General features: G+C 39.4%; 1 protein-coding gene across 9 annotated transcripts in view; it reads left to right on the forward strand.

Moving 5' to 3' along the window:
* TTLL5 (tubulin tyrosine ligase like 5) overlaps positions 1-14,104 on the forward strand; it is a 333,039-nt gene that overhangs the window by 160,520 nt on the left and 158,415 nt on the right. For all 9 annotated transcript variants that reach the window (XM_049898665.1, XM_049898667.1, XM_049898666.1 and 6 more), the window contains one exon: positions 3,351-3,538. In XM_049898665.1, coding sequence (XP_049754622.1) covers positions 3,351-3,538 — 188 coding nt within the window. The remainder of the gene's footprint in view (positions 1-3,350; positions 3,539-14,104) is intronic.

A 14,104-nucleotide genomic window follows, 5' to 3' on the forward strand; every position in this document is an offset into this window, starting at 1 on the left:
TCCACGACTCATTCTGTGTGGCTGATTTAATCTATGCAATAAAATCAGTTAAGGACAGTATTAGGAAAATTACAGACCAGCTTCATTGATTAACACAAATGTAAAAATTCTAATCAAAATATAAACCAGCCAAATCTAGCAACATATGAAAGAGTTAGTATACCATGAGCAAGTCTATCCTAGGAAGTAAATGGGTTTTAACACTAGAAACCCTATAAGTGTCTTTGACCACATTAACAAATTAAAGAAAAAAGCCATATGATCATCTCAATAGATGCAGGAAAGGCTATGATAAAACTCAACACCCGTCATATTAACTTTCAGCAAACTGTGAAGAGAAGGAAATCTCAATCTGAAAAGGGCATCTATTAAAAACCTACAAGAGGTATCATTCTAAGTGGGGGAAAGGTCAAAAGTACTCCTTTTGTCATCAAGAACAAAACTAGGTTGCCCGTTAACATTAGTGTTTTACTGGAGGTCAGAGCCAGCTTATTTGGACCAGAAAAAAATTAAAAGCATAATGCTTAAAAAGGAGGAAATAAAATTTATTTGCAGATAATATCTTGTTTACATAAAAAATTAAAAATAATTGGTACATTTTAGAAGTAGTTTAGCATTACATATGGCCATAAGATCAATTTTAAAAACCAGTAGTTTTTCTATATACTAGAAACAAGGAGTAAATAAAACAATGTTTTAAAAAAGTCACATACAGTAGCACAAAACTATAAGATACCTAAGGACAAATTTAGAAAAGACTTTCATAAGGAAATTTTAAAGAATTTGATGAAAGGGAAAACTTAAATGATAAATATACCATGTACAGGGATAAAACCAAACCCATCGCCATTGAGTCTGTCTGTTCCAACTCATGACAACCAAGACTCAACATCATAAATGTTTCAGTTCTTATCAACTTAACTTCTAGTCAGTGCACGTCCAACCAGAATCTCAACACGTTTGTTGCTGAACTTTACAAGCTGATTTTAAAATAAGGCAAAGGCCAAAAATAGTGAGAACCTCCTGAAGAAGAATAAAGGGTAGGACCACATTATTAAAACTTAATATAAACGTATGATAATTAAGACAGTTTGGTATTGCTAAAAAAAAAAAAAGGGACAGACAAATTGACCAATGAAATAGAATAGAAAGCCCATAAAAGATCATATGGACAGATGGAGCTTTGATATGCGGCAGAGATGGCCTTGTGGCTCAGTGGAGAAAGGGAGGAATTCCTCAGTAAATGGTGCTAGGATACTGGTTATACTCGCAGGAAGAAGAGTGAAATTAGATGCCTGCCTCGCTCCATGCATAAAATAAATTCCAGGTTTAAAGCTTAAAACTTATAGAATAAAATACAGGAGGCCATCTTTAAGATCTTGTGGGTAGGTAACAAAAGTGAAAACAAAACCAAAATGTGTAAACCAGTAATAAAAAGACAACCCAATAAAAATTTTTCAAAAGACATGAACTGGCATATCAGAAAAGTGGTAGCACTTGCCAGATGTCCTTATTAATCAGGTGAATGTAAATTAAGACTGCAGTGAGTTTTTACACACTTTTAGGGAAAAATTGAGGCATTCTGGTGGCATAATGGTTAAGCACTCTGCTGCTAACCAAAAGGTTGGCAGTTTCAACTCACCAGCCGCCCCATGGGAAAAAGATGTGGCAGTCTGCTTCCGTAAAGATTTGCAGCCTTGGAAACCCTGTGGGGCAGTTTTACGCTGTCCTATAGGTTCACTGTGAGTTGGAATTAACTTGACGGCAATGGGTTTGACTTAGGGAAAAATTAGAATGCTTAAAAATACTAAATGTCAGAGAAGAAAATGATCAGTGGGAACCCTTGTAGTTTGTGGAGGTATAAATTGGTATAGCCACTTAGGTATTATAACATAAATTTGAAAATTCGCGTATATACTGTGACTGTTACCCAGCAATCCTGCCGCGAGACACATAGCCAAAAGAAACCCTGCACATGGGCACCAGGAGATATATGCTAGAGTGTTCATGGTTGCCCTGTTTATAAGAGCAAAAAGCTGGAAATAACCAAAATATCCATTGATGGGAGAGTAGAAAAATAAGTTGTGGTGTATTCACAAAATGAAATATCAGACAGCAGATAAAATGAATGCATTTCAGTGATACTGAAATAACAAGGATGAACAAATCTTGGATGTATGGTATTGAATAACAAAAGTTAAGTCCCAGGAAACCACTGCAATAGGATTCCGTTTTTATAGAGTTCAAAAAAAGCAAAATTAACTGGTATTTTAAGTATGCATATTTACACATACATACATACATACATAAAGTAAAACTGTATTTCTCAATAAGAGAAGAAGTGGGGAGGAGCACATGGCTTGGTGAACGTTGTTGGTAATGTAGTTCTTGGGTTGGGTAGTGAGTTCACAGGTGTTATAGTATGCTTTATAACTTAAACATCTGTCATAAATAATAATTTGTATGTATCCAGTAATAAACATGAAAAGGCTACAGATTGTTTTTTTAAGGAGCATCACCAAATTGTATACAGAATGATCATGGCTATGTAAGCATTAATAAAAAGACAGAAAGGGAACACGGTAATGTTGATATGTTAATTAATAGTAGTGTTAATGTTAGTGTTAGTAATGGTAGACTTTGGGTGGTAGTGTTATGGATGATTTGTCTCCCTCTGTACTTTCCTGGGTTAAAAAATTTTTTTTCATTGAGATATGTGACTTTAATAATTGGGAAATGTCAACTTTGATTTTATGTCAGATAATTTCTGTTTGCCACAGTTTTAGTGCTCACAAGTTGGACCGTGATACCTCATTGAAAGAAGAAAATTTAAATCTTAAAGGAAATTCATTCCTTTGAGATTGTATTGTCACTGCGGCTGTCTTCGTACAGTCAGTCTTGCCTTTATTCCTATTCCCCTTTTGAGCTTCATAAGAAGTATTATGAACAATCTGACAGTGGTTGCCCCAGACTGCTGGCAAGTACAATCACATAAAAACAAACAAATTATACTGAAATTTAAGAATATGTTTTTTTATTCATCATGATCAGTAAATTCTAGGGTTGGTTATTCCGCATTACATACGATGAGAATTCTTTGTAAAGCTTTCGTAGGAAGCAAAAACACCTTAATAAATGCAAGTAATAATTTAGTGGTAGGAAGAGTTTCTAGGGTATGGTAAGGATTTGTTTTTATTTCTGTCAGCATTTGAAAATAGTTTACTGCTCCTTAAGGTGTCAGAGGTCCCTAGGATTAGTAAAGTATCTGTTGGCCTGAGATCTCTTTGTCATTATTCTAGTGTTTTTTAGGACTCTTTTCCTAAGTGGGTGGAATTTTTTCTCTTTTTTAGCCGGTTCATGCCATCCAAGCAAGCACCATTCTGCAGCAGCCAAAGCACAAAGGGAGGGAGAGGATGGTTCATCCTACAGCAAACGGTACAGCCAGAGTGTGGTTGCGGCTGAGCTTCAGCGGCTAGCAGAGAAGCAGGCGGCAAGGCAGTACTCACCATCCAGCCACATAAGCCTCCTCACCCAGCAGGTATGGACGGCGTGAAGAGCTCTTTGGACCCAAGGATAGGATTCATGACCCGGTGCTTTGTCTTTCCCTGTCTTGACTGATGGGCATCTCCCGATGCCTCTTTAATGATTAGTAGTTGGTTTTGAAGGAACAAAAGTGTTCCTTTTCAACTATAAAAAAGTTGACTTTCTGTCCCAGGTTTTGGAAAGTTAAGTCAGCTACTGGGTAAACAGACTCGGAAGTCTGGCTATAAATATACTCTTAAAGAACCTTTAAAAATAATTTCTTCTGTAAAATTTTCAGCGAGTTCTATAGTCTTATACATCTTTTTACCAGAATGTCATAACATTATTTTTAGGTTATAAAAAATTTTTTAATGTCATGATCTGGGATGTTTTAATAAACCATTTCAATATACCCTTATCCAGTGCATAGCATTCTCCTCATTTTACAGATGGGGAAAACTGAGGCTGAAAGAGGCAACATGATCAAGGTCATCCAGTATATTTATGACTGACCTGGAAATAGATACCAGGATTTTAACTTTGTTATATATATATGTTAACCATGTTGGCTCCGTGGTTAAGAGCTTGGTTGCTAACCAGAAGGTTGGCAGTTCGAATTCACCAGTGTTCCTTGGAAGCCCTATGGGGGAGTTCTGCTGTGTCCTGTAGGGTTGCTATGAGTTGGAATTGACTGAACGGCCGTGGCTTTATGTATACTAACAAGCTTACAACACAATGAAGTTAGGTGAAACTTTCAAGAACTTTGTAGATTCTCTTTCCTTCCTTGCTGATTATCCCCAGGGTATTTAACTGGAAGTAGAAACCCTATCTTCCCCTCCTTCTTTAATGCTAAATGACATCAAAGTCTTCCAAAATAATTATTATAATTTAACTCCATAGTTGTATTTTGCTATATCTCTGTTATGTCACATTCCTTAATTGGTGGCAACTCTATAGTGACAATCAAGTCTAGAAAAAAATGAAGCTAAAAACTACTTCAAGCACATGCTGAAAGTAGGCAACACACTGCTCCCTGGTGGTGCCCTGTTTCTCTGTATAAAAATTTAGGACCAAAAGTAAAGGTAAGCCTCTCAAGGACTTGACTTCACGTCAGCCTCATCCCACTAGTAAGGCAGTAATTATTTTTCTTTTTCAAATTCCTATTAATAGTTTGAAGGGAGTGAATGAGGAGGCCTAATGTAAAAGAGGAAGCAGAGGACCTTACCACAGGGCAGGGTTGAGACTTAAAAGAGTTGGGTAGTTGTATTTTCATGATAGAACGTTGTTGAGAGGGAATAGAATATCATGACCGTGGTAGAATGGGAAGGAAGTTTGAAATGTGAAGTGGCTATGAGGAAGAGGGCCAGTGATTTGCTATATCTTTGGCATTGAGTCACTGACTAGAATAGATGCTTCCAACTTATAGATGGGTAGCTGGAAGTACCAAGACATTAAGAGATTTGCTTTGAGGTTGTAGTAAAAAAACAGCCAATATCAGTGCTTACATATTTTCAATTCCAATCATGTGGTAGGCTTCGGAGCTTGTGAAGTGGCAAGGTCAGGAGCCTGTGGGAATCCGAGGTGAATTTATCCTTATTGGAAAAGTCACTCTCCTTCAGTCCATCTTTCTCATCTAAGAAAAACTAACCCCCCTAAAAAAACTGACTTAGGTTGAGTCAGTTCAACTCACAGCTACCCCGTAGGTGTCAGAGTAGAGCTGCACTCAAAGGGTTTTCAATGACTGTGATCTTTTGGAAGTAGATTGTCAGGCCTTTTTTGCTGAGGCACCTCTGGGTGAATTTGAACTGCCAACCCTTCAGTTAGTAGCTGAAGAAGAACTTTGATGTTGTTAGGTACCCTCGATTTGATTCCAATTCACAGTGACCCCATGTGACAGAGTAGAATTGCCCCATAGGGTTTTCTTGGCTGTAATCTTTACAGAAGCAAATCACCAACTCTTTATCCTGCAGAGCCACTGGGTGGGTTCAAACTGCCAAGCTTTCTTTGAGCAGCCGAGCACTTAACCGTTGTGCCACCAGGGCTCCTTGAGAACTTTACTGCTAGTGAGTTCATCAGACTCTTATTCTTAGGGATCCAAACTTGCCACTAGATGTGATCCTTCACTTTTAGACTTTTGACAGTAGCCTGGATAGTGCTTGACAGACTACTGAGGGAGGTGCTGAAGTATGTAATAAGCAGGTGGGATAGAAAGAGATTTGGATTAGCCATCAGAAAACCTGTGTTCGTCTGCCACTGACTAGTTGTGTGATGTTGGGCAGTTTATTGAACTTCTTGCAACCTCAGGGTCTTCATCTGATTAGGAGCCTGTAACAGGGTCCTGAGCATAACAAGCAGAGACCTCTTTGTGAAATCTAAATGCCATTTACTTGGAACATAGTGTTATTTTACCCATAAAAGTTTAATCCATTCAGTAATGAATGGTTTTTAATTTGATTTGGAAAAAAGTAAGTTTTTGGATAAAATATTGTGTTATTAAAATGTGCGATCTTATTGGAAGGAGGGAGACTTTATGATTGAAAAGTTCAATCATGTTATTTGGTCTTCCCTTCAGAGAAAGTAATTCCTTATTTTGCAATTTGGAAAATTCTGTCTTTTTTGGTAAATATATAATAGCATGTAATGGTTTAATATACATAGGCTCTGGCACATTTGTTTACTAGCCGTGTCCTTTATTTTCCTAACTGTTTAAAAGAAAGTTGCTTTAGTTTTTCACTCACTGAGGCAAGTGATACAATGCCTGTAGCTTTCTGGTAGAAGGTGAACATCCATACAAAAAGTGGTGGGAGCCTTGGTCTTCTCTCTGGACTTTGGTTATGGAAGGTTAAACTTAGCTATCATCAGAAACAATGCTATGTCCAGTAATTTCTTTAAATGCTTCTCATTTCCTCTTACCTGTGGTTATTTACAAGGAGCCCTGATGGCACAATGGTTAAGCACTCAGCTTCTAACCAAAAGGTCAGCAGTTGGAACCCACTGGCGGCTCCAAAGGAGAAAAGACCTGGTGACTGTTCCCATAAAGATTACAGCCTAGGAAACCCTATGAAAAAAAAAAAAAAATTTTTTTTTTTTTTTTTAGAGGATCACTGTAGGGTCGCTATGAGTTGGAATCAGCTCGACAGCACACAACACCAGGGGTTATTTCCTTATTTTCAACTCCCATTTTGTAGCTATCCTTTCTTTCCTCTTTTTATTTTTCTGATAAGCTTTATGGCTATTCCTCCTCCCTGCCATGCCCACCCCATGTTTGACAAGGTTAATTCTGGATATATTTATTCATTTTCTTGTTTTCTAAGTCATTATTTTCTTGTTTCAACTTTACTAATTCCTTCCTTTTGCTTTCCTTTTAGGTTTATTTTGTTAATTCCCCTCATTTTCTTCAGTTGGGTGCTAAATTTGTTTTCATTCATTCTCGTTTTTTACTATATTTAAAGCTATGGATTTTCCTCCAAGCCTTGCGTTAATTATACCCTATTACTCCTTTCGAGTTTATGTTGCTTTTCTGGACAAAGAGTTAAGGGACTGCCTACTAAAGAAAGAAAGATTACTTTAAATTATTTGTGCTATTTTGGACGATGAAGAATATAGGAAATTGAAATCCTTAGATATTTTTGAAAATTCATTTTATTTTGCTTATAACTTCATCTATTTAGCTCATTAAACCTTTTAGTGGCATTTTCCACAAAACTTTTTATTCAATTGCGCTTGTTTATTTAATCATTCAGAAACATATTATTTAGCTCCTAAGAGTTTTTTTTTTTTAAGAGTGGTCCAGGCTTTGATACTGAGCCATGGGGATGATATAAGACATAGTTCTCAACATGAAATAACTCACAGTCTTGTAAGGGTGACAGCCGCATAAACAGATGATAATAATAGCATGGAATATGCATGGCGGAGATAGTCCTAGGGAATAACAAAACCACCAGAAGAGGTACCTAACCCAACTTGTGGGTGGGCTTGGGAGGAAGGCCAAGACAGCCTTCCTGAAAGAGATTACACTTAAACTGAATCTTAAAGGTAGGCAGGTGGGTGGCAGAAGAAGGGTATCAGCACGCTCCGGAATAAAAGCTAGCATGTGTGTATGGGGAAACAAGCTGTTTCATGATATTGGAGGACAGGGAGCAGCTACGATTGAAACTGGAAGAGAAGGCCAGGGTGGGCTCAGGGAGAGCCATGAATGCCTTCGTCTTGTAGATGATGGGACCCTCCAAGACACAATTAGCTTTGCATTCTAGCTGGACTACTCAGTGGCCAAGAGGAGCATGGATTGGAGGAGAAGGAATGCCTCCCCTTTGTCCTCCCTGCTCCCTGCTGAAGTTGCTCAGGAGCAGTGCAGACTAGCCAAAGGTGAAGAAGCGAAGCACTCTGACAGTTCACACATTTGGTAATAAAACCTTGAGTGACCCAGAATTTATGTTAGAAGCAAGACTCTTAAAGAATTTGTATGCCTAAAGACAGTTAGAACCTCATTTGCCTTGTAATTACTTTTACAACTCCTGCTATGATTTAACTTTGTAGCCTGAAACACATAGGAGCAGATTGCCAGACGAGTGTCGGCCACTTCACAGATGTTTGTGCCATCATGTCTACATTTGAAATATGGAGAGATCTATGTTTTTAATATGTGATGATTCAAAAAATACTTGGCAAATCTGAGCAGAGAGCAGGTCAAATTTAGTTCTTTCCTTTGTCACGTGACAGACTGGTTATCTTTGGGGGTAAGATCCTTCAGAAATCGATGTGTGTGTCCCTGAAAGCAGGGTTGTCTAGAAGCCGGTTATGTTGGCCTCTTGCACCTGTGGGGTGGGTGGGGGGAGTGTGGTAGTGGCTAGCAGGGTGCTAGAGTAGAGTGTCCGTGTGAGGTCTCACTATCTCTGCCTCACTCAGCGCCTGAGAGGGGTGTGCTTTACAACTGTGGCACTCTGAACAGACATAGCCCTTTGTGGTTAGTGCTGTTAGTGAACACAAGAATGTGGTGAATTAGCCCAGCTTTATGGTATGGTGAGGAGTGGGAGCCGGGGAGTCAGAGGGAGCCTGGCCCTGTCTGTACAGGCGAGTGTGAGATTTCAGGACCCAGCTATCATTAGGAGCAGCTCCAGCCCTTCCAGCCTGGGAGTTTAATCAAAGGGAAAACAGACCACCCAGGTGAGGAACAGAAGGAAAGCGCTGCCTCAGTCTCTGCTCCTCAGCCAGCCAGTGCCCGGGATGTGGCCAGGCCTCCTGGAAATGTGCTGACAGATACACGCCGGGGGGGGGGGGGGGGGGGGGACACTTTCTACTCCTCGCATTTTCCTTTAGATGGAGAGAGGAAAAGAAAACCATTGATTTCTTTCATTTTTTCTCTCCTTAACCCCGATACCTTCCTGCCTCTTCTAGAGAAGTATCCTTGTGATACTGAGGCACCGCTGAGGTACGGAACGTTTGGTTCCCACCAGTTATGCGTTCACTCATACTTGACTCATCTACAAAGAAATGCTTTATCATTTCTTCTGTTCATCTGCTATTGTAATCACTCTAATTTCTTCAAGGTCTACAGTGGACCTTGAGGGAGTCTCAATTTTAAGAATTCTAATTTGGAGGTGAAATTGAAAGAGGAGCTAAATTTTTTATATGGTTCTCTAGGGTTGGGGAAAATGGCACCCAGTTTATCACAAGCTTAGGTGTTTGGCACTGGAAACTTTCTTTTCGCTTCCTTAATTTATCCGGGCAGATTTGTTAGTTTCTGTTGAACGATTCAGACCCATGGAAACCTCATGTGTACAAGGTAGGGATTTCAGGCTGTGACCATTTGGAAGCAGATCGCCAGGCCTGTCTTCCGAGGCACCTCTGGGTGGGTTCAGACCGCCAGCCCATCAGCTAGTAGTTGAGTGCTTAACCATTTGTGCTACTCAGTAACCTTTGCCAGACTTCTTTTGAAGGAATATACCATGGTATCCCCAACATCCCCCCACCACACAGAGACACACATACATACACACTCTAAAGTCTCGTGGTCTGACTTCATCTCTTGCCATTTTGCCCAACTCTCTCTCAAAGGCCACTGATTACCTTGGAACCTTCAACTCTAGTCACCTGTTTTTAATCCACATCCTCCTTTAGCATGTGGCGCTGTTATTGACCACCTCCTACCTGGAAATTTCCCTTAACTTCTCTAGCCCTTCAATAATTCCTCAGACCACTAGTTTTCTTATTCCTCTTCCCCTGGAAAACTGGACTGAGTTTTCAAAAAATTTCTTTTGAAGTATGTAGACCTCAAGTGTACAAAACATAACAGCAGAGTCACTGATTGAGGAAGGTGGGGTGATTCCTGGGTATCTGCCTCCCCTGCTCTTCTGGGTATCCGCCAACACACTTCTGAATTCTAGGGCATAATCCTCAAAAATTTTCCCTCTTCTCTGTAGTCTCCCCTTTGGACTGGCACAATAGCCGCAATAGTGGACTTAAACATACCAATGACCATGAAGGTGACACAGGAGCGGGCAACATTTTGTTCTGTTGGTTGGCAATGTAAGGTTGCCATGAGTCAGAGCTGACTTGACAGCAACTAACAACAACATTCTCCCCTTTGGTAAATTTTTCCTTCCCATACCATAGCTCTGTCTACTGCTTCTCTGTGAATTTCTCCCAAGTATGCATCTTTACTTTGAATCTCTTCTCTGAGTTCCAGGTCCAAATTTCCAACTGCCTGCTAGACATTTCCACCTAACTGTATTACCAGCTTCCAAAATATTCAGCATGTTTTGAAAATATTCACCATATCTGAAGCCTATATGTTCTCCTGTGTTCTTTCCTCCCTTTGTTAGTGACACTGCAATTCTCCTAGGGATTTACTTGTGGAGCCTTTAATTTATCATTGTCTCTTGCTTCCTTATTCTCTCTGCATCCAGGCAGTTGCCAAGTCTTGTTGATCCTGACTCTGTAATGTTCTCTGATAAATATCTTCTCTGTTTCATTTTTACATCTGTTAGCCTGCTTAAGGCCTTAATTATCTCTTAACTGGACAGCTGTAATTACCTCCCAAATGGTCTCCTGGCCACTTTACCCTGTTCTTCGCTACTGGAGAATTTTTTTAATAAATCACAAGTCTGACTGTGGTCCTACCCTGCTCAAGAATCTCAGAGGGTCTTCCTGTTAATAGTCCAAGCTATTAAATGTTATTCAAAGCCTTTATTTAGAATCTGGCTCCAGGATACTTCTCCAGCCTGTCTCCTCCCATCACACATGTTTTCGTACAGCTCAACCAGAATTTTTTTATTTTTAATTTTTATTGTGCTTTCAAGTGAAAGTTTACAAACCAAGTCAGTCTATCATGCAAAAACTTACATACACCTTGCTGTGTACTCCTAGTTGCTCTCCCTCTAATGAGACAGCACAATCCTTACCCCCACTGTCTATTTTTGTGCCCATTCGGCCAGCTTCTCACCACCTCTGTCCCCTCATCCCTTCTCCAGACAGGAGCTGCCTACATAGTCTCATGTGTCCACTTGACTGAAGAAGCTCACTCTTCAGCAGTATTATTTTCTATCCCATACTGCAGTCTAATCCCTATCTGAAGAGTTGGCTTTGGGAATGGTTCCTGTCTTGAGCTAACAGAAGGTCAGGGGACCATGACCTCTACAGTCCTTCTAGTCTCAGACCATTACATCTCCTGTTTTTACAAGGATTTGAGGTCTGCATCCCACAGCCCTCCTGCTCCCTCAGGGGTTCTCTGTTGTGTTCCCTGTCAAGGAAGTCATCGGTTATAGCCGGGCACCATCTATTTCTTCTGATCTAAGGCTGCTGTAGTCTCTGGTTTATGTGGCCCTTTCTGTCTCTTGGGCTCATAATTACCTTGTGTCTTTGGTGTTCTTTATTCTCTTTTGCTCCAGGTGGGTTGAGACCAGTTGATGCATCTTAGATGGCCACTTGCTAGCATTTAAAACCCCGGATGCCACTCTCCAAAGTGGAATGCAGAATGTTTTCTTAATAGATTTCATTATGCCCATTGACTTATATGTCCCCTGAAACCATGGTCTCCCAACCCCTGCCCCTGCTATGCTGGCCTTTGAAGCATTCAGTTTATTCAGGAGACTTCTTTGCTTTTGGTTTAGTCCAGTTGTGCTGACCTCTCCTGTATTGTGTGTTATCTTTCCCTGCACCTAAAATAGTTCTTATCTACTACCTAATTAGTGGAAACGCCTCCACCCTCTCATAACCATCAAAGAATATTTTCTTCTCTGTTTAAACTATTTTTCGAGTTCTTACAATAGTGGTCTCATACAATATTTGTCCTTTTGCAAATGACTAACTTCACTCAGCATAATGCCTTCCAGATTCCTCTGTGTTATGAAATGTTTCACAGATTCATCATTGTTCTTTATCGATGCATAGTATTCCATTGCGTGAATATACCGTAATTTATTTTTCTATTCATCTGTAGATGGGCACTTTGGTTACTTCCATCTTTCTGCTATTGTAAACAATGCTGCAATGAACATGGGTGTGCATGTATCTGTTTGTGTAAAGGCTCTTATTTCTCTAGGATATATTCCAAGGAGTGGGATTGCTGGATCGTATGGTAGTTCTATTTCTGGCTTTTTAAGGAAGCGCCAAGTCGATTTCCAAAGTGGTTGTACCGTTTTACATTCCTATCAGCAGTGTGTAAGTGTTCCAGTCTCTCCACAGCCTCTCCAACATTTCTTATTTTGTGTTTTTTGGATTAATGCCAGCCTTGTTGGAGTGAGATGGAATCTCATTGTAGTTTTTATTTGTATTTCTCTAATGGCTAATGATCGTGAGCATTTCCTCATGTATCTCTTAGCTACCTGAATGTCTTCTTTAGTGAACTGCCTGTTCATATCCTTTGCCCATTTTTTAATTGGGTTGTCTTTTTGTAGTTGCGTTTTTGCAGTATCGTGTAGATTTTAGAGATCAGATGCTGATCGGAAATGTCATAGCTAAAAACGTTTTCCCAGTCTGTAGGTAATCTTTTTACTCTTTTGGTGAAGTCTTTGGATGAGCATAGGTGTTTGATTTTTAGGAGCTCCCGGTTTAGGAGCTCCCACTTTCTGCATTGTTAGTAATGTTTTGTATACTGTTTATGCCATGTATTAGGGCTCCTAGTGTTGTCCCTACTTTTTCTTCCATGATCTTTATCGTTTTAGATTTTATATTTAGGTCTTTGATCGATTTTGAGTTCATTTTTGTGTATGGAGTGAGGTATGGGTCTTGTTTCATTTTTTTGCAGATGGATATCCAGTTATGCCAGCACCATTTGTAAAAGAGACTGTCTTTTCCCCATTTAACTGACTTTGGGCCTTTGTCAAGTATCAGCTGCTCATATGTGGATGGATTTATGTCTGGATTCTCAATTCTGTTCCATTGGTCTGTGTATCTGTTGTTGTACCAGTACCAGGTAGAATGAGGCCTCCCACCTTGTTCTTCTTTTTCAGTAATGCTTTGTTTTTCTGGGTCCTCTTTCCCTTCCATATGAAGCTGGTGATTTGTTTCCCCATCTCATGAAAAAATGTCGTTGGAATTTGGATCAGAATTGAATGGTGTCTATAGATGGCTCTTGGTAGAATAGACATTTTTACAATGTTAATTAAGTCTTCCTATGCATGAGCAAGGTATGTTTTTCCACTTATGTAGGTCTTTTTGGTTTCTTGCAGTAGTGTCTTGTAGGTTTTTTTTGTACAGGTCTTTTAAGTCTCTGGTAAGATTTATTCCTAAGTATTTCATCTCCTTTGGGACTACTGTAAATGGTATTGATTTGATGATTTCCTCTTCGATGTTCTTTTCGTTGGTGTAGAGGAATCCAACTGATTTTTGTACGTTTATCTTGTATCCTCATACTCTGATGAACTCATCTATTAGTTTCAGTAGTTTTCTTGAGGATTCTTTAGGGTTTTCTGTGTGTAAGATCATGTCATCTACACATAGAGATACTTTTACTTCTTCCTTACCAATCTGGATGCCCTTTGTTTCTTTATGTAGCCTAATTGCTCTGTTTTGGACCTCCAGCACAATGTTGAATAAGAGTAGTGATAAAGGGCATCCTTGTCTGGTTCCCAATAACAAGGGGAATGCTTTTAGACTATCTCCATTTAGGATGATGTTGGTTGTTGGCTTTGTATAAATGCCCTTTGTTATGTTGAGGAATTTTCCTTCTGTTCCTATTTTGCTGAATTTTTATCATGAATGGGTGTTGAACTTTGTCAAATGCCTTTTCTGCATCAATTGATAAGATCATGTGGTTCTTGTCTTTTGTTTTATTTATATGATGGATTATCAAACCATCCCTGCATACCTGGTATGAATCCCACTTGGTCATGGTGAATTATTTTTTTGATATGCTATTGCATTCTGTTGGCTAGAATTTTGTTAAGGATTTTTGCACCTAAGTTCATGAGGGATACAGGTCTGTAATTTTCTTTTTTTTGTGGTGTCTTTACCTGGTTTTGGTATCAGGGATATGCTGGCTTCACAGAATGAGTTTAGTAGTATTCCGTCCTTCTCTAAGCTTTGAAATACCTTTAGTAGTAGTGGCGTTAAGTCTTCTTTAAATGTTTGGTAGAATTCT

This window comes from Elephas maximus, chromosome 10 (genome assembly GCF_024166365.1).
Source record: "Elephas maximus indicus isolate mEleMax1 chromosome 10, mEleMax1 primary haplotype, whole genome shotgun sequence".
Classification (NCBI taxonomy): domain Eukaryota; kingdom Metazoa; phylum Chordata; class Mammalia; order Proboscidea; family Elephantidae; genus Elephas; species Elephas maximus.